This window comes from Lissotriton helveticus, chromosome 2_1 (genome assembly GCF_964261635.1).
Source record: "Lissotriton helveticus chromosome 2_1, aLisHel1.1, whole genome shotgun sequence".
NCBI classification, from domain to species: domain Eukaryota; kingdom Metazoa; phylum Chordata; class Amphibia; order Caudata; family Salamandridae; genus Lissotriton; species Lissotriton helveticus.
Genome location: NC_136059.1, coordinates 548,181,802 through 548,202,913, shown reverse-complemented (window position 1 = coordinate 548,202,913; position 21,112 = coordinate 548,181,802). Strand labels below are relative to the sequence as shown.

The following is a 21,112-nucleotide window of genomic DNA, read 5'->3' as shown; positions in this document are numbered from 1 at the left end:
ATTAGCGAATTTTGCATTTGGGATGATGAATCCCAAATGCAAAAATTGCACTCGCAAAGGGCCAGATTCTCAGAATCTGGCCCTTTGCGAGCGCAATTGAGCTTGATGAATCTAGCTGAATATTACTTATAAATAATTTAAAAGTGCAAAAGTGAGGTCGCAATACCAAACTCTGCCATTTCTGAAACCAAATACCCTGAGAGCAAACACTGTTGATTCAATTTGGCTTTCTCAAAGCATCAAGTGACAAACACACATGCCGCTAGGAGCCTAACCCGGTAGAGGGAGTATCACTGTCCTACACTGCACCTAAAACACACGGTACACTGCAAATAACTAATTAGCTTACTCAACGCATAAATGAGACTAAATTAAATTCATCAGATTTGATTGAAAACAAAATATTTCAATTAAATCTTCGCCAAATTCGTCCTCTGATGAGCCTCCAATTCATATTGGGATACAAGAGGTTACGAGAACTGAACCAGAGGAAAACGTCCGTACAGATAGTTTAAAAACACTTTATGGTGTAAGGCAAGTCAGCAAAACGTCCCTTCCATCATACATCTCCCTGATCAGCCTTCACTGCAGGAGGAATGAAGAAGAGTCTTTAGTAGGAGGGCTTCAGCTGCTATGTTTCCGCACATTAATGCAGATAGGACTTTGTTGGCGCGCCTGTCCAACAAGGTCCCTCAACATTTCCTTCACATGCCTGAGCGGCGCAGTGCTTGTTTAGTGATGAGTCTTGGGGCCTCGCTGTAAGCATGATAAATGGCTGACTGGCCAGAGCCTTATTTAAATCAATCGGCTCACTCTTTCAGGCTGATGAGACGACTGATAGATTTACATAAAACATTTTGGAGGCAACAACTGAGGCAGAGGTGCAGGGAGGGATGTATTAGCCTTGATTTGCATGCCATGCATCAAATCATCACTCTAAACATTGCCACAAAAAGCAACAGGAAGGCAGAAATGTCTGTAGAACCGTAACCAGCACTTTGGGACCACAGTAGGTTGGCATTCTGTAAATTGTCTCATCACTGTCCTGGTGTGCTAAACCGGCCAATTAAATCTACGTGTTACAGTATGCACACGAAAATCTCAAATCTAACTAAAGGCTGTTCTTGAAAGGTGCATTAATATTGTCAGTTGTGCTCTTCTGCAATATTTCAGCATTCATCCATTAAAGGACCGCAATCTAAAGCACTAAAACCCTTCAATCCTTCTCAGACACTGCATGGACCAAGGCGATAGTTTAAAGGCTGTGGCAGTACTAAAAGGGTGATCCGAGAGTTTTTACATCAGAAGTGTTCAGGGTTATTTTACTACGGTTCGCTTACCCTCCCCACTCCTCCCGTACCCAATCGTGACAATGAAATGCAAAGAGCTCTACTTAGTCAAATAGACCTTAATTTTACCCATGTGACCTTTCTGTTGCTCGAATTTGTATAGAGTTATTTTTTGTGATGTGGGATTTTTCTCTGAGCAACTCAATTCAGCAATGATTAGGGTCTTAGAATTGGGTAACAAAAACAGAGTTAGAGATTCTAGCTCGAAACAAGGCATTAGCAAAAGCCCTCGGCTACAGCAGGAAAGCAATGCTAAATAAGCAGCGAGAAAGGGGCTTTAACACTGGTAAATTTGCTAGCATCGAGGCAAGCATCAAAGGATCAATTCAGGAAGACAGACCGAGCACTGCAGCAATGCCAAGAGACCCCCGCGGACGAACACAAACTCCACATAAACAAATTTTCAAATAGCTTTATTCAGAGTAGCCTTTCTGCTCTATTAACCACCGCAAACAGCTGCCAGCCCTGCTCAGAGACATAATCAACAACCACAGTAGTAAAATGGCAGAAGAAAAAAGACATTTTGGCAACAACTCCACAGAGGACCAGAGCTATTCTCCATGCGCCCGTCTTGTGTGCACTCATGGTTCGGAACGGTCACTCAGGGAAAAATGCCGGCACAGCACGGCATGCAGAAGTTGATCAACATATAAAGTGGCAAACTGAAAGAGAAGAGGCATAATAACTTGCTTCACTTACCCCCTTCGGCAATGTTTTTCAACAGTGAAACGCTATTGTAGCAAAGCCCCAGTCAATCAGTCACCTAGGCTTGCTGAGCAGCCTGTCCAGCAGCGAGGCAGACTTCAGCCAGCAAAGGGCAGGAACATCAAGACAAATATCAATGGATCGCAAGGAAATTTACAGAGCAAACTTTTCAGCAAGCTCTTAGTTTCAGTGGTATGATGACAACATTTACATGAACAAAGTCCTTAAAGCCCGCAGGTAAGAGCCATCGGCCAGCATGTGTTAAAACACACTTCCTCAATTGATCAGTGTAGAGTATAATCTGCCATTTAACATAACAATCAATCAATCAATGCCACTTTAATATATATGTGATTGCAGGTCCTCAAATGGAGCAGAAATGGAAACCTCAACTGAGAAGTAAGTCGGCTGGAATTCCAATGCGGAGGATTTATTTAAACACATATTAATAAAGCATATTTCACCATTTGACTCCTGCATACAATCAGAATCAAATTTATTTTGACGCAGTTAATTCCTGGCACACCCTTGGATAGTTTTACCTCAAACTGGAGACATAATTGTTTTTTGTTTTTTTATTCAAGCGGACTGAATTGCAAATATAAACTTGTGCATGCAGTAATATTGCACTTTTAATATAAAAAGTCGGTACGGAATCAAAGCCTCATTTGAAAAGCAGTAAAGCACTGACAGGGCACACAAACTATAAACAGCCAAACATGCTGCAAAGATTTGCTCACCTTGCTCTTTTATGAAATCCTTTTCAGACATGGTCACTGGTAACAGCAGCTCCCCAACGGGGGGCTGAATATTAACACTGAACTGGTCCTCCTTGGTGCTAAAGAATAGAAAAAAACACATCAATCAATAAATGTAGTGATACATTAATCTATGCAGTCTTGACCTAGAGTAAACGCAAAATGAAACCAATTTTATCAGCCTTAAAAATTGTGAAGGCAGATTCAGCCGCGTTAGGTTTCAAATGTCCAAACTAGTGGTTAGGCACACCAATATATATTCCTAACGGTGACCAACTCGGCTGTGTAAACAAATCAGCATAAATCATTAATGCAGTCTGATAACTACTTTGTGCGGTTTCAGATTTCATATAATCATCAATTCCTCCCCAAAAGAGCACGAATAAGTGAACAGACCCCAAATTATTACCCAAAATTGAGCAACTTTAAGAGACAGCATATTTAACACTTTTTTCTGCATATTGAATGTTTATGGTTCGTTTTAGTAAGTAACACTGGCACAAGCATCTAGACTGCAGACTTTCCAAAACAAAGCTACATTAAACGCTATTATGTCTGACATATAGCGTAATATTTGACCTATATAAAGGAAGACTCCTCGACCGCTAAAAGTGGCTATGTAAATGGTATGGCTGTCTACTACTTTACGCTATTGAGTCTTGCAAAAAAATGTAATGCACACCTAGCTACTAGTTATCCACATGGACGTCATTTAGGGGTCGTAGTTGCGACCCCTGGCTTGGCCCTTGCTACCCCTGGCAATGTTTTTGCTACCCCTGGCCTCAGAGGTGGCAAAATCAGTGCCTGGAACACAGGGGCAGCTCTTCCTAATGGACGCTGGTAGGAGCATCAGTTGCCTAGGTTCTGTCAACTTTTTTATTATACAAATAGTAAATATTATTCACTATTAGTGTAATAAAATATTGAGTTCATTAGCTGGAATATGCCCCTATCTGGAAGCTAAAGTAAGTAAAAGAAAAATGCTGTTAAATGTAGTTTGTATGCATGCTTGCGGGTGAGAGTGTGTTTATGTGAGTGAGTGAGTGTGTGTGAATGTGTTAGTATGTGTAAGCATGTGTGTGAGCCAAAGTAGAGGTCAAATAGAATGCAATGTTACTTCTGCTTCCCCAGGCATTTTGGTGAATTGACGTCCATGGTCATTTGGGTTCTCAAAAGTTTAGTAGGCTTCAATCGGACACCGTTTTACAAAAAGGATCACGGAAATAGATGATGCTCCCTTGCCAAGGAATGATGGCATCCAAACAAGAGTGTCAGCTCTTTAGATTGCATGAAATCTGTGTTCCACGTAAAGTGAAGGACCTTATCCCTTTTCAACAAAGGACAAATGCCCACATTCATCAAAGTCAATTGCATTCGCAAACGGTGCGAATCGCAATTTTCGGCCGTTTGTGAATGCAATTGACTAATTTGGAATGCATCATGTATTTCGCAATTTTAGGAATCGCAACCATGTTGTGATTTCTAAAATTGAGACTGCATTTAAGAAATCGCAATTTCAGATTTCTTAAATGCAATGCATGGCCATTTTTTAATTGCGAATTCGCAATTTGGAAGTGGTAAATTAGCATGAAGTTGAACTTCATGCTAAATTACTGAAAACTTTCAAATATGCACAAATTGCATTTTTGAAAGTTTAAATTTACACACACACACATGCCCTTGGGGCATGTGTGTGTGTAAATTGCATTGAAAGTTACATTTTAGGGGTGCAGGGAGGTGTTCTTTGGACCCCCCTGCACCCTTGAAATTGCATTCACATTTTGCGAATCGCAATTTGAAATTCGCAAAATGTGAATGCCTTCCCATTCAGGCCCATAGGAATCAATGGGAAGGGTTTTCCTTAATTGCGATTCGCAAAATGTGAATTGCAATTAAGGAAATATACCGAATCGCAAAAATAAATGCAAATTGTTCATGCATTGCCGTTTGTGATTTCTAAATTGCGATTCCTTAATTTTCGCAATTTAGGAATCGCAAACAAAAACGTTGATGCATCTCCCCATATATGTGCTGGATGCTACGTAACCACTGGCAAATACTGAATTTTATTAAGACTCCGTTATCTGACCTTAAAAACCTTCCAGCAGCAAGGCAAAATTACAATGAAAAAAACAAACTATTATTGATGCCAATCTTTTTTACCCTGAAAGATGGCTTCTGGTGACACTTAACGCTGCAGTACATTGGTGTGACATCTCTGCAGTGCACAATGACTTGCCTCCGGCACCTACTGGACAAAAAGGTGGGCGGGTTGCCTTTCCACACTGCCTCTGGGTCTCCAGAGACCAAAGCGAGATGGAAAAGCAGCAGCACTTGCGACTAGTTCTATCAATGCACAGACCCACTATCCAGTACGTTGTGGGCACACCTTCTCTGCAGCAGAGGGCATGGAGGGGCAGAGAAACACACTCTGGGGTGAAGGATTAGACCCGGCGGTGATGGATGAACTTTTAAAGAGGTGAGAACTTTTCAACAAATTAAAACAAATTGGAGCATTTCACGGAACAATTTTCACCCAACTTGGATAGAAATCTAGGCATAATTATCCATCCATCCTTCATCAACCTCTAGATGGAGCCCCTTAGGGCTCTGCTCACAGATACAAGCATCAAAATTCACCAATATGCTGACAGAACAACTCTACTTGAAAGTCTACTTTTCCCCACACATTCAACACCTGCATGTCATCCAAGCCTGGACGTTCAGTGCCTGCTTAAGGCTCAATGCAACCAAATAAGAATTCTCGGTATTTGCTAAGAAAACAACCATGAGCTAGTACAACTTGGCTCAATGACATGAACCATGATGGTTTCCAACCCCAGCTTTCACTGAATGCCAAGTTGCATGGATTCACCTTGAACACCAGAACAAAGTGGGAACTGCTCTTCAAGCCCTCACGCTCTTGCATTAGAATGGAGATAACACCCGGCCTCATGGCTTCCCAGACTTCACAACGCCCCTTAGACCACTGTAGGAGCATTCTACATGCCGCAGCAGGTCTCCACCAGAGCCTTAAGAAGTAGGATCACATCAGCTCCATCCTTATGGAACTCAATTAAGACAAGTTCACCATCTAAGGTGGCTTTCGGGATATTTGCAGCCAGGAAACAATCAGACTGGAGACTAAGATGTGTAAAAAAAAAAAAAAAAAAACAAGGCAGCAGGCATTTTACACCAATAGACCTAGGATCCATTAGGACCACCCCACCACCGCTCCAGTTTAGGAAAGAGTTGATAACCACTACAACACAATGCAGTAACAGTGCACTTCTGCTTGCATAAGTCAGCTACCTCTTATATCACCCACTGACTGAATTCTGCCTTTGACCTTGAACCCACACTCTGCAGCCTTTTGGCCGGGTTTGCACTGTAACATACCGCATACATACAGCTGTAGCTGAAAGTGCCTTGTGGTACCAAGCAACCAAAATCCTTAATAAGCTTCCGGAACTCAGACTGAATTATGCCTTAAATATGAGCTTTTTAAAAACAACATGCCTTTTTAATGGCTATACTATAACTACGATAACTATACATTCAACAATCAGAAGGAATTACAGGACAGAATGTCTGGTCACATACATAAATGCATAGTCCTTCAGTAACAATAATGCATTTCTCAGTTTTAATCATTTTATCCGGAGGCATCACTGAGTGGTCCTACATCAAGGATCTCCTACATTGAAGTGTATCTGATCACCTCCATATACAGCAACTCCAACCCTCAACCGAACCCCGTCACAACTCAACTTCCCGTCACGGCCGTTAAACAAACCCTGACCTCATGCTACCATGAAGACCATCCACTTGGGGCTCCATCTGACCCTTGCCCCACTGCACTTGCACCAAAGGACTCCTACTGATCAACGAAGCAGTAACACCCATCCTCAACACCTCCATTGACTCAGATACATTCCCGGACACCTGGAAACATGCCATCATATGCCCCTGCTCAAGAAATCATCCACTAACCCAGCCACGTTTTCCAATTACAGACCCATCTCCCTCCTACCATACACAGCAAAGGCCTTAGAGAAACTAATCAACCGATGCCTAACCAACCACCTCAATGTCCCCCAGCTCCTTGGATGCCATGCAGTCAGGATTCAGGGACAATATCAGTATAGAAATAGCCCTCATTGCCGACACATACAACAGCTGCATGATCCTTGACTGAGGAGACCCCGCAGCCCCCATTCACATGAGTCTCTCTGCAGCATATAACACGGTCTCACACCCCGTCCTCATCAGGTGCCTGCACAAGATTACCATCCAAGGACCCACTATTCGCTGGATGAGCTCCTTCTTAACAGTTAGAAAAAAAGCTGTCAGCATGGCACCTTACTCCTCTGAAGCCCCTCAAACTCATCTGCAGAGTGCCTGAAGGTTCCTCGCTGAGCCCCACTCTCTTCAACGTATGCAGGATTCCAGTGGCCAACGTCATCCGCGTACATAACATCAACATCCTCTCCTATGTAGATGACACACAACTCTTCTCCTCGGACAAAACCCCAGACACAAGAAACAAGTTCACCGGAGAGCGTGGCCTGGGATGCATGGAGGCAGCAGTGTAACCGCTGAGCTCCAGCACCCAAGGTCAGATTAGGATCTTTTCTCCTGTTACCCCAGGCTCCACAAACCGAGGGGAGTGGCTCTGGCTGGGGGGGAACCTGCTGATGGCTCTCACTAGAGGAAAATGTTCCAGAGAAAAGCGCGGTGGCCTCCGAAGGTAGAAGGACTGCAAAAACGCAGCCAAGGCAAGTTGTCACCGGCGGACCGATAGTGCTGGTTGCCCCAGTGGTGAAGTGAGCTGCAAGTGAACTGGTGACTCCCCGACCGCAAGAGGGTGATTGGATGCCTTTGGTCTCCTCCTGCCTTGTTTGAGGGGTGGGGGTTGGGAAAATTGTTGATTATTGTAAGAGAACGTCATGAGGTTTTGAAAAATCAATAAAATACTTTAAAAAAAAAGAAAAAAGTTCATCGCCTGCATGACCAATGTCATTAACTGGATGAAAGCCAAATGTCTCAAACGCAACACTGCTGACAAGACAGAAGTAGCGATCTTTGGCAAGAATACTTCACCATGAATGCTGAGTGAGAAAAGCAGGGGCCAGACTATGCTATCTAGCCACTGAGAGACTAACTAGGGGATTGGACCATAGTTTCATCGATGACGCCTTCAAATTGCCTGCTAGACGACTAGCATTCTGCAAGTCCAGCAGCAATCCAGCATCAGTATAGGGAGTGGAGAGTAAGTTATCCAACTTATTGTTGTTATCACCAAGTGGTACATTTTGAAGCTCCTGGACTGCAACTGAATCTGAGCCACAAAAGGCCTCCAGCCACCTGTGGTACTGGTGTTAAAGAAGAGAATGAGGATCACCTAATGCACAAGTTACTACTTGTGTAACGATATATCTGTAAGAGACATTAGTTAGTGATAGATTCCTTACCTTAGAATATCCCCAGGCGTCAGACTGGACCCGGAAATTCTTGCGTAGCAATACCCCTGCGTGCCGGTAGGCGTCGTCCGCAGCTCCGCGTCCGTCGTCGACGTCGTTAGCGCCGGAATGAAGTCGTCGGAGTACTTAGACACCGCACTGACGTCAGTTCTGATACACAGCTATTCCACGCCAGATACGCAGAGCCATGATAGAACCAACACTGGTGCCATGAAACTAGGGCCCTGAAAGGGGATGACCTTAACCCTAGATATCGGTTCGCAGAACGGGGAGGATGGGTGGGTCGGTAAGGAATCTATCACTAACTAATGTCTCTTACAGATATATCGTTACACAAGTAGTAACTTGTGCATCTGAAAGAGACAAGTTAGTGATAGATTCCTTACCTTAGAATAGATACCCCAGCAATACCAACCCCGGTGGTGGGTCTGCGAACCAATAATCACACCAGAAAGTCCTGGAGGACGGAACGGCCAAAGAAGTCATCCATCCGGACTTGGCTGTCCAGGCAGTAGTGTCTTGCAAACGTGTGCAGCGAGGCCCACGTAGCTGCCTGGCAAATGTCCTGGAAGGGCACTCCCCGGCTCAGGGCAGTGGTAGTCGTCGTGGCCCAAGTGGAATGAGCCCTTAATCCAACAGGGGGCTCCTTCTTAGCCAAGGAGTAGCATGCCTGGATACACAAGATGATCCACCGCGAGATGGTTCGCTTGTGCACCGCCTTTCCCTTCTTAGCGCCCACGTAACCAACAAAGAGTTGGTGATCCACCCGGAACAGGCGTGTGCGATCCAAGTAGTAAGAGAGCGCACGTTTTGGGTCCAGACGGTGGAGCCTCTCTTCCTCTTTTGAGGGATGCGGAGGCGGAAAGAAGGTGGGCAAGGTAATGGACTGCCCGATGTGGAAGGCCGTGACAACCTTGGGCAGGAAAGAAGGTCTTGTCCACAACACAACCTTGTCCGATGAACAGAGAGGAAAGGAGGTGTGGAAGAAAGAGCCTGGAGCTCACTCACTCTCCTGGCAGAGGTGATGGCAACCAGGAAGGCAGTCTTCAAAGTAAGAAGACGGAGAGGACAGTTATGGAGCGGCTCAAAGGGAGCACACATCAGGAAAGTTAGAACCAGGTTCAAGTCCCACTGGGGCATCACGAAAGGAACAGGAGGAAACATGTGTGTGATGCCCTTTAGAAATCTATTTACAATAGGGGACTTGAACAAAGAAGGCTGATCAGGTAACCTTAAGAAGGCGGAAAGGGCAGAAAGGTACCCCTTGATAGTGCCCAGAGCAGATCCCTGCTGGGCAAGGGAAAGAAGGAAGAGGAGAACCTCAGAAAGGGGTGCAGAGAGAAGTTCCACAGCCTTTGCTGTGCACCATGCCACAAATCTGTTCCACCTGCAGGCGTATACCGACTTTGTGGATGGACGCCTGGCTGCCAGAATGACATGACAGACTTCAGGAGGCAAGTCAAATGGCCTCAACTGTCGCCGCTCAATCTCCAAGCTTGTAGGTGGAGACTGGACAGGTTCGGGTGGAGGACCGTCCCCTGCTGCTGCGACAGAAGGTCCTCCCGAAGAGGCAGACGAATCGGGGGATCTACTGACATGCTGAGTAGCTCGGGATACCAGCATCTTCGTGCCCAGTCCGGAGCCACAAGGATAACCTGGGCCCGGTCGCACCTGATCTTCTTCAGTACTCTGGGCAGAAGTGGTATAGGCGGAAAGGCGTACAACGGACCGCAACTCCACTCGCGACGAAAAGCGTCTCCGAGCGAGTGCCGCCTTGGAAATTCCAACGCGCAGAACTGATGACATTGCGCGTTCTCTTCGGTGGCGAATAGATCTAACCAAAGCTCTCCCATTGCTGAAAGAGGCCTTACGCCACGTCCGAGCTCAGACGCCATTCGTGATCCATCATGCACCGACGGCTGCGTTCGTCCGCCCTGGCATTCAAAGAACCTGCCAGGTGTTGAACCACCAGGGTAACGCCCTGACGTTCCACCCACTGCCAGAGGCGCAGTGCCTCCTGGCATAGGGTCCACGACCCCACCCCGCCATGTTTGTTGCAGTACCACATGGCGGCGGTGTTGTCCGTGAACACCTGCACTACACTCCCCCGGACAGAGGGGAGGAATGCCTTCAGTGCTAGACGAATCGCCCGCAGCTCCAGAAGGTTGATATGGAGCTGGGACTCCGCCGGAGACCAGAGGCCTCTGATCTCCACCTCCCCCATGTGGCCAACCCAGCCCTGGAGGGACGCGTCCGTCACAACCACGTGCTCCGGGTGGGGTAGGGAGAGGGATCTGCCACTGACCCAATCGCGGTCCGTAAGCCACCACTGCAGCTGTCTCACAGTGCCCTCCGAGATCAAGACGTGATCGGACAAGTTGCCCTGATGCTGGGCCTACTGAAACTTCAGGTCCCACTGCAGAGCCCGCATCCGCCATCGGGCGTGATGCACAAGAAGGATGCAGGAGGCCATCAGCCCCAGAAGCCGCAGTATCAACCTGACCGAGACCCGGGATAAAGGCTGAAAGATCGGAATCAGAGCCTGAATATCCCGAACCCGCTGTTCGGGAGGATAAACCCGAAACTGCGCCGAGACTAGAACCGCTCCGGTGAAGAGGAGCTTCTGAGAGGGACACAGGTGCGACTTCGGCACATTGATGGAGAACCCCAGCAAGTGCAGGAGGTCGGCCGTAGTCTGGAGGTGGCTGACGACAGTCTGGGGCGAGCCCGCCTTCAACAACCAGTCGTCGAGGTAGGGGAAGACTGACACCCCTAACCTGCGCAGATGAGCTGCGACCACCGCCATCACCTTCGTGAACACCCGTGGGGCGCTGGTAAGGCCGAAGGGGAGCACGGTAAACTGAAAGTGCTCGTGGCCTACCGTGAACCGCAGGTAACGCCGGTGGGCCGGCAGGACGGGGATGTGAAAATAAGCGTCCTGCAAGTCCAACGCTACCATCCAGTCTCCGGGGTCCAGGGCAGCTAAGACCTGAGCCAAAGTCAGCATCTTGAACTTCTCCTTCCGGAGAAAGCCGTTGACGTTCCGTGGGTCCAAGATAGAGCGTAGGCCCCCTTTGCCCTTCTTGGGTACCAGAAAGTAGTGGGAGTAACAACCACACCCTACTTCCGGCCCAGGAACGCGCTCGATGGCCCCCTTGGCCAAGAGGGCTGTGACTTCCTCGTGCAGAAGTTGCAAGTGATCCCCCGACACGCGGTGGAATTGCGGTGGCATGGCTGGAGGGGTCGCCTCGAAGGGGAGGGAGTAGCCCCTTCGGACGATTTGCAGCACCCACCTGTCCGACGAGACAGTGCGCCAGTGGAAGTGGTGATGGCGACCCCTGCCCCCCACTGGCGTCACATGGGCCTGAAAACTCGGAAGGTTTTGAGGCAGGTGCTGCGGAGGGAGTGTGGACTGGCCTCGCCGCTGTCCCCGACCGCCGTTACGGCGGTTTCCACGGCCACCACCGCGCTGTTGAACATTCTGCGGTGCATGGCTGGCAGCTCGTGTGGGGGCGCCCCTTCCGTAGCCACGAAAGGAGTGAAAGGCACCGATTGCTGGCGTGGGGCCGAGAGGCCCAAGGACTTGGCCGTAGCCCTGGAGTCCTTAAATCGCTCAAGCGCATGGTCTGCCTTGTCGCCAAAGAGGCGACGGCCATCGAACAGCATGTCCAGAAGAGTGGACTGGACATCGGCCGAAAAGTTGGCGGTCCTCAACCAGGCGTGGCGGCGAACCGCCACCGTCGTTGCCATCGCCCTGCCCAGTGAGTCCGTGGTATCCAGCCCACACCGGATGGAATATCGCGCTGCATCTCGACCCTCCGCAAGGGCTTGGGTGAGTTTAGCCCGGACCTCCTCCGGGCATTGTGGCAGCACGTCCGCAACCGTATCCCACAGAGTGTGGGTGTAGCGGCCCAAGAGGCATGCGGTATTGACAGACCGCAGTCCCAAACTGAGGGACGAGAACACCTTCTTCCCGAACTGCTCGTACCTCTTGGATTCCCGATCGGGCGGGGCCGTCGGGAATGCGGTCTGGGAAGTAGAGGCCTGGATGACCAAGCTCTTGGGGGTGGGATGGGTGGACAAAAAGCAAGGGTCGCCCGGTGCCGGGCGGTAGCGTCTGGCCACGTTCTTATCCACAAGCGGGCTTGGACCAAGTGCCCACAAGAACGTCACACAAGGCCTCATTAAACGGCAGCAGTGGCTCACTGGAGCTTGCCTGCGGTTTAAGGACCTCAGTGAGGAGGTTAGTCCTCACGGCCGCGACGGGGAGCTCAAGGTTTAAGGCCTTGGCCGCCCTCGTCAACAATACACTGTAAGCAGCCCCCTCCTCTGTAGCCACGGTGGGAGGGGAGACAAATCCAGTGTCTGGCGAAGTGTCAATACCACTGGCCTCCCCAAGCTCATATGTCCAGTCCTCTTGAGACTGGCATTCCCCTGCCAGAGGGTCAGCAGACCCCTCCCAATCACCTTCGTCACCCATCTCCTGTAGAACAGGTTCAACAGACGGGGCCTCCTCATGGAAATAAAAATCTCCGAAGGCCGTTGGAAGCGGCGCCCAGCGGCGCCGTTCCGGCGCCAGAGTCGGACCGAAGGGAACATTGGGGACGGCGTCCACAAGGGGCGCCGGGGGTGACACCCGCGGGGCCGGCGCCAGTGAGGTCGACCGGTGACGACCTGGATCCGGAAGCGGATCCGGTGAGGTCCTGCGGCGCCGGGACCGAAGTCGCCGGCGGCGCCGGGGCTGAAGCACCCGACGGCGTCAAGGCCGAAGCATCCGACCCGCAAGGGCCTCCAGCCGGGGCCGCTGTGCCCGAAGGCGCCGCGGAACCCGGCTGAGGAGGGAGGAACCTCATGGCCATGAGGTACCGCTCGATCTCCTCTGGCGTCGCTTCATGCCCAGGGACCCGAAGGTGTGGGGCAGGTGGCGACGCCTGCGACTCAGTCGGAGCCGCGTGGGTGGTGTCACCCGAACCCCCGGCCGCATCGCGCGAGCGTCGGGGTGGGTCGGAGGAACGATGACGCCTCTCCGACCTCTCATGCCTCTTACCTGAGGACTTGGATCTCGATGACCAATGTCCACTCCCGGAGCTGCGAGGGCTCCGACCCCGCGACCGGTCCCTCGACCTCCCGTGGGACCGGGACCTGGAGCGGCGCGGGCCGACTGCCGGAGCTCGAGCAGCTTGCGGGACCGCTCCCGCCTAGCTTTCGACGTCAGGGCCCGTCAGTCGGAGCAGGTACGATCGTCGTGATCGAGGCCTAGACACTTCAGGCACCGGCGATGGGGGTCGGTAACCGACATCAGTCGGTCACACTTGGAACAGGGTTTGAACCCGGGCATCCCTACCGGCACCGTCGGAGTCGAAAACTCGAGTAGAAAAATGATCAAAAAGATCAAAGTTAAGTCAAAAAAGACTAAGGGGTAGAGCTTCTCCGGATCTGCGCTAGCTGGCACGGAAAAAAGAAGAACTGACGTCAGCGCGCATGGGCGGCGTCTAAGTACTCCGACGACGTCATTCCGGCGCTAACGACGCCGACGACGGACGCGGAGCCGTGGACGATGCCTGCCGGCGCGCAAGGGTATTGCTACGCAAAAATTTCCGGATCCAGTCTGACGCCTGGGGATATTCTAAGGTAAGGAATCTATCACTAACGTGTCTCTTTCAGATGTCAGAGGTTGCACTTCGGTTATTTTGGAGCACAACATTATTGGTACTATGTCAGAAATCAATGTTGGGACCAGAGCTGAAGCCAGCACAGCTGGAGTCAGGGACAGCCGCGGTATAATCCAGATCAGCATGGAGGCATGGGTTGGTGCCAGCAAAGAGGAGTGAGAAGGCCCAACAGGGTCAGTCAATGACAGGGAAGGGCCTTGAAGCTGAAGTGGTACTGGGGGCCCACAAGGCTCCATGAGGCTCAAAGGCATTCCAGATGAAGCGGACATCGGTTTGAAAATTTGCAGCATGGTTTCTGCCCGATGCAAGATCGATGGCCCAGGGAACTCGGGTCTGTTGGGACCAGCCTTGTAACAAGCACTGGATCGGATGATACCAGCGATGTTGAGATCTTGGAGTGTCAACAACGCAGCTACTTCCCAGCGTGGGAAAGGCAAGAGGAAGACAAATCCCGGTTGGCTTTTTTGCACTTACAGCACGTCTTGGACTAGCATGAGGAATTGGCATGAGCCTGTGACTTACAGTGGGAATGACCCCATGATCTTGAGCAGGAGCAGCCTGTGACTTGGAGAGAGATTTTTTTTAGTGTTCTATGGCATATAATTTTCCTTCCTGTACCCCGATTGCCTTCAGATGCTTCATGTAAAATTTGTGTGAACCCCAAGGAGTTAGGCTTGAAAGAGACACTAGGATCAGTTAGCCTACAATTTTTTTTTCAAACATTTGCCATTTGTTGGCTTATATTCCTCGTTCTATTGAGTTTGTTCATTCATTGATTTCTTTGTATGTAATGGTGTGTTTTTGTAACGATTCTGTGTAGGATTATTTATGTTAGTTTGTAACGTTACATGCTATGTAGTATGAACAATAGTGTAAATATCAGAGTGTGCAGTGTGTTTTGTCTTTTTGCTATTCAATGTGTAGTAGAAATGTAAAGAAAAATTATAAAAAAGTGGCATGAAATAATGATGCCGGGGTCTGGTCATAATAAATAGTCTCAAGTAAAAAAGAATGTTTTCCCTATGGGAGATCCAAATAATCTTAAATCCAAACGGAATTCAGAGACCCATCTTACTCAGTTCACATCACTCATTCAAGTATCAACAATTCAGCTTGGGGAGCACTCACCAGAAGGAAGAAACAATATTCATATAAAAATATACATTTTATTTCAAAAATAAAAAACATATGAATTCCTATGCAATTCTAATTAAAAACACATTCAGTTTACAATAAAAACCACCTAATGTGGAACTGGAGAAAAAATGGGAAAAGACATTGGTATTTATCTTAATCTTGTCAATTCGGACCCCTGCTTGACAACACTGGGAAGGATTTTCTTTCCTTATAACCAATATGCTTGTTGGCAACACCAAATTTGACACTTTCTGATTGCGTTGACGCGTTTCGGAAGCCTTGAGTATTTATAGCCTCCTTCCTCAGGACAGTATCTATAGTTTTCTCCACACTCTGCATATCACCCATGCAAACGCATCTTGGTGAGTTGTATCAATTATTTTGCTATCTGGGATCATTAATTGAAGTTTCACGATTTCCCGAAGTCCTCAATGTTTAAAAACGACGGAAGATGTCAAATGCAGTGTTATTCAAATTTGTACACCCATTTTCCATTTATTCATTAGAAATCCTCAAGATATTGTAATATGACAACAATCTTGTATGTTGAAACGAATATCCTTCCTGCTTCTGATTCTGTTTTCTAGGGAAGGTCTGTGTCTTAGTTATCTTGGTGCCCCCGGGTAGTCAACGCTCGTAGCTTATTTTAATAGACGGCTCGTATTCCCGTGATGCTTCTTCGGCGTCAGTCAGATCACCGTTCCTAATAGAGCAAGAAAGCTTTTTTTTTTTTCTTGGAAAAAATGGGTGTACAAATTTGAATAACACTGCATTTGACATCTTTCGTCGTTTTTAAACATTGAGGACTTCGGGAAATCGTGAAACTTCAATTAATGATCCCAGATAGCAAAATAATTGATACAACTCACCAAGATGCGATTGCATGGGTGATATGCAGAGTGTGGAGAAAACTATAGATACTGTCCTGAGGAAGGAGGTTATAAATACTCAAGGCTTCCGAAACGCGTCGACGCAATCAGAAAGTGTCAAATTTGGTGTTGCCAACAAGCATATTGGTTATAAGGAAAGAAAATCCTTCCCAGTGTTGTCAAACAGGGGTCCGAATTGACAAGATTAAGATAAATACCAATGTCTTTTCCCATTTTTTCTCCAGTTCCACATTAGGTGGTTTTTATTGTAAACTGAATGTGTTTTTAATTAGAATTGCATAGGAATTCATATGTTTTTTATTTTTGAAATAAAATGTATATTTTTATATGAATATTGTTTCTTCCTTCTGGTGAGAGCTCCCCGAGCTGAATTGTTGATAGTTGAATGAGTGATGTGAACTGAGTAAGATGGGTCTCTGAATTCCGTTTGGATTTGAGATTATTTGGATCTCCCATAGGGAAAACATTCTTTTTTACTTGATAGTATACCGGTGCTCAATTTCCCTTTGGGTAAAAACGAGCCCCTCTCTTTGGTTTTCAACATAATAAATAGTCCTCTGACCCCAAAAGTCGCCTTTACTTTCAGTAAGTGTGGTTTAGGCAATTTCTTGTTGTATATCATGTAAAATTTGTGGCACAACTTAGAGTCATCCCTGGAACTTAGGCACCAAAGGCAAATATTGTGAGGATTCATGACTGACACCTGCTCCTTCCAATTGCGGCATGGTTTAATGTCCTTGCTCTTGTGGAGAGACAACTCCCTTGGCACATTGTCAAATTGGTAGGTATTTTGGTGTAGGTACAACCAACGAAGTTGGTCATGGAGCTTGGGATCTGGTTCAAAGTGTGCAGAAAGAGAGGAACTGACGTCAGCGTGAAAGAGTAGCGCGCGTACATGCACCGGTGCTTCCGAGTCTGAATGGCAGTATCTACAAACGTGTGGGAGCAATGGCTGTAGAACAATCTGGACCCAGTCTGGAGCCTGGAGATTTTAAAGAGGCGAGGAATCTGAAGTTAGAAGAAAAAGTTACTTACCTTGAGTAACAGACTTTCTGGCAGACACCATCTAGCTGCAGATTCTTCGCCTTCTGAATATTCCGCTCAGGAAATTACATGCCCACATAGGTGACAATTTGCACGCTGACGTTGGTTGCTTTTGAGAATGTCCGGGCACCCAGATGCAGAGCTCCAAAAGCAAATTGGTGTGCCCTTTGTGCAGATTCCTAGACTTGGGATCTTAATCTTAAAAAGAGCAAGAATGGGTGGCCGCTCGTCTTTCTATCTGGCCCCCTCCCTCTGGAACTCTCTTCCCCTGGCCCTGCGTACTGAATCTTGTTATCTTAAGTTCCGCAAAGAGATAAAAACCTGGTTATTTAACCAATAGTTGACCTCATTATTCCTCAGTCTCTTTTTTCCTTATTTGGTTTAGCGCCGGGAAACCTCCAGGTAGCTGTGCGCTCTATAAATTTAAATATAATAATAATAATAATAATAGATAGTGTCCAATCAGAACTTGGAGGATCAGTGAGGAATCTATGGCCAGAGTCTCTACCAAAAAGAGTGTTAACAAAGATAAGTAACTTGTTCTTCTGATAGAGACTTCTAACTGCCGATTCCTCACATTTCAATAGATAGCAAAGCATTACCGAATTGGAGACTGGACTGAAACCAGAAAGTTCTGTAGAACGAGTGAGCAAATTGCCCTTTTCAACAGATCTGGCTTTCCAGACAATAGTGCTTTGTGAACTCATGGAGCAATACCCCCCGTAGGTGCCTGGCATCTGTCCAGAACAGGGACTCCATGTGCTAATGCAACTTTGGCTCCGGTAAAATGAGAACACATTCCTTCCAGAGGCTGCTTTTTAGGCAATGTGTAGCAGATTTGAATGCATAGCACAATCCAGCAGGAGATGGCTCTCTTCTGCACAGCCTTGCCCATTTTAGCTCCAGAGAACCCCACATAGAGCTGATCATAAACCCGATTTTCTCTGATACGACTGATGTAAAAGCTCAGTGCTCTCTTAAGGTCCAAGTGATGGAGTCCTCCAATTCTTTAGAGGGGTGAGGAGGATCATAGAATGCAGGAAGGTAAAGTTCTGCTCTTGACGGCAAAACCAGTTTCTCTTGGAAGAAAGGTGGTGCACAGAAGATTGACACAAATGGTATATTTTGTTAAAAAGACTTGTAAAGCACATTGCTGACCCAGCAACTGGGCTTCCCATCGCTAGACCAATAGCAGGTGGTACAGGAACAATACACGCACTCACCAAGAGAGTGTTATAGTGATGGAAAAGCTAATTAGAAAACATCCAAATCTTAAGTGAATTCCTGAAGCTGAGATGGTTATGAGTTTTCCTGAGGTAAAGAGAAAGTTTGCTTCACAGGAAAGGGGGCCAAGGCTCGGAAGGAGCACCCTCGCCCATTACGTTCACTCACACACCTCACTGATGTGATGGCAACAAGGAACACTCTCTTGAGGCTGAGGAGCCTTAAAGGAACAGCTGTGAAGTGAGTCAAATTGAATGCACATCAGAAATGTGAGGACTGAACTAAGGTCCCAATGTGGTATGACAAAGGTAGTGGGAGAAAACAAATGTTGCAAACCTCCAAACCGATTAAAAGTCTCTATCAGAAAGTGTTATCACTGGAGGTGGGAGACCGCCCACCCCAAATAATCCCCTTTCTTACAATTATCAAGTGATCACTGAAATACTCAGGGACCTCTAAGAAGGTCAGGAAGATGTGACCTGTATTTTAGCAGTATGAAAGCAATTGGGGATTCCTATGACAGTGGGTAGACCAAATTAAATTGCAGGAGAAACTCCGCTTTGCCTAAAATGTCGCACTTCAGCTACATTTTCAACAATAATTAGTAGTGATTTTATGTATGAGTTGGTAGTATGGAAAGTACAGCTCAGACAACTATAAAGTTTATAGCAGAGGTTAAGCACAGTAGTTGCATGCTTGCTTTTTAGCAAAATTCAATTGTGATAGTTTTTTTTCAGGGTACTCTGCAACTTCATTCTTACTTACCTACCTTCGGTAATACTCTTTTTAGCGGATATTTTATCTAACCACAGATTCTTCAGCTTTAGACTATCTCCAGATGCAAAACTGTATCTGGAGAATTCTTCAGCGATGCTTCTGTATGCTTGTAGGTGGAGCTGTGTGGGTCTGTGGTGACTTTGTACTAACCCAGAAGCGACCGAGCGGAGTGCCACCCCAGAAGCGACCGAGCGGAGTGCCACCCCTGCATGCCAATACCAGTTTTGTGTATATTTTTCTTCAATGCCCTCAAATGCATAGCACTAAACAATTTAGTTGCCACTGTGTGCTGACCTAACTTGGAACATTTTTAGAGGTGAAGGAGGCCCCTGCACAGAACAAGGAGGGTGAAGGTAGTGAAGAATCTGCAAAAGAGGATTCATTTGAAGGAGCGTTTCCAAAAGCAATTTGTTCTTCTGATGAATACTTCTAACCAACATTGACTTATTTTTAGAAGGGCTACCATAGCAGAGCCTGTCAAAAAAGAAGGTTCTGGGAAATGGAATCAGAGCTAACAATCCTGCTTAACATGCGGGTGAAGTGACCTTCCCGCTGGCCCTCATCGTCAAGAAAATAGTGTTTGTGAACCTATGCACAGACAACCACATCATAGCCAAGCAGATGTCAAGAACAAGTACGGTTCTCTCCAAGGCCACTGTAGTAGCATTCGTCTTGGGGGACTAAGCAGGCCAATGAGGAGCTGCTTCTCGGCCAATGTGTTGCAGATTTTGATGCAGAGGACTAGCCACCTAGAAAGAGTCTGCTTTTTACCAAAAAACAACGAAGAATTCTTCATCCACATAATGGTTATTGGATATAAAAACTCAATGCCCTCTTAGGAATTAGGTGAATAATTCTTTCTTCCTCTTTCAAAAGGTGAGGCAGGGGAAAAACGCTGCCAGAGTGACTGACTGACCAACGTGGAAGGGTGTCATGTCCTTTAGTCAGAAAGCTGCCTGGTTCCTCAGTGCCAATTTGCGCAGAAAGTGGTGTAGGGCAGTTGCACCATAAGTGCCCACAGTTCACTCATGTGGCATACTGATGTACATTCCAATAAGGAAGGGGATTTTAAGTGCCATAAGCCTTAAGGAATAACTGTGCAAAGGCTTGAAGGGTGTACACAAGAGAAATATCAAGACAAAGTTCAGATGTTAATGGAGCATAACAAATGGCTTGGGGCAAACATGTCAATCAAAACATTTATAAAACACAGAAAGGCCAACACGCCAATAAATATTCTTTCACTGTGCCCACCTAAAAGCCATTTGAAAGAACAAACAAAAGAACATCAGAAAGTTTGGCTTGTAAAGGGTCAGTGTTTCAGACAACACACCAGGTAAAAAATTAGTCCCAACTGAGCTCGACTTCATGGGTGGGCATCTGGCCACAAGGATGACATCAACTACCTCGGTCCTCTCGAAATGAAAGCCTGATCAGGCGACAAAGGCACAGGCTCAAGAGAACTTGGCACCATACTGTCCCATCTGCGCATTAACAATGACTTGGATTGAGAGGTCTCGATCATTCGCAGAACCTGAAGCAGGGCAGGTAGCGGTAAGAATGCTCACAGGAGTCCTTCCTTCCATCCCAACTGGAAATTTGTCACCTAACGAGCGCCCTTGAGGAAACTCTAGCACAAAAACATGCTGAAACTGCACATTCTCAAGGTTGGTAAATAGATCTAACCATGGCGTACCCCACTGCTCTAAGACACCATTCACGACCTTGGGATGAAGAAGACCCTCATGGTTCACCAATGAATGACTGCGCACTTCCTCCAATCTGGCATTTAGAGACCGCACCAGGTTGCTCACGATTAAGTAGATGTGCTGCTAGTCCAACCACTTCAGTAGTGTTACACCTTCTGACACAGAATCTAGTAACCTACTTTGATAGATAGCAGAAAATGTTTCATAGCCATATGGATTGTTCAAAGCTTCAGAATAGTATTATGGAACTAGGTGAAAACACCAAATTAAATATTGGATCACAAATAGTGGTTTCCTGTTGGTTGTTGTACGATTACAATACACACCTTCTGTCTTTTGCTTGTCTACTCTTTTTTGTGTTTTC

General features: G+C 47.1%; 1 protein-coding gene across 2 annotated transcripts in view; it reads right to left on the bottom strand.

The window, feature by feature from the left end:
* The window catches only part of AP3B1 (adaptor related protein complex 3 subunit beta 1), a 1,831,130-nt gene that overhangs the window by 185,508 nt on the left and 1,624,510 nt on the right, over window positions 1–21,112 (bottom strand). For both annotated transcript variants that reach the window (XM_078675217.1, XM_078675216.1), the window contains exon 25: window positions 2,795–2,892. In XM_078675217.1, the coding sequence (XP_078531343.1) occupies window positions 2,795–2,892 (98 nt within the window). The remainder of the gene's footprint in view (window positions 1–2,794; window positions 2,893–21,112) is intronic.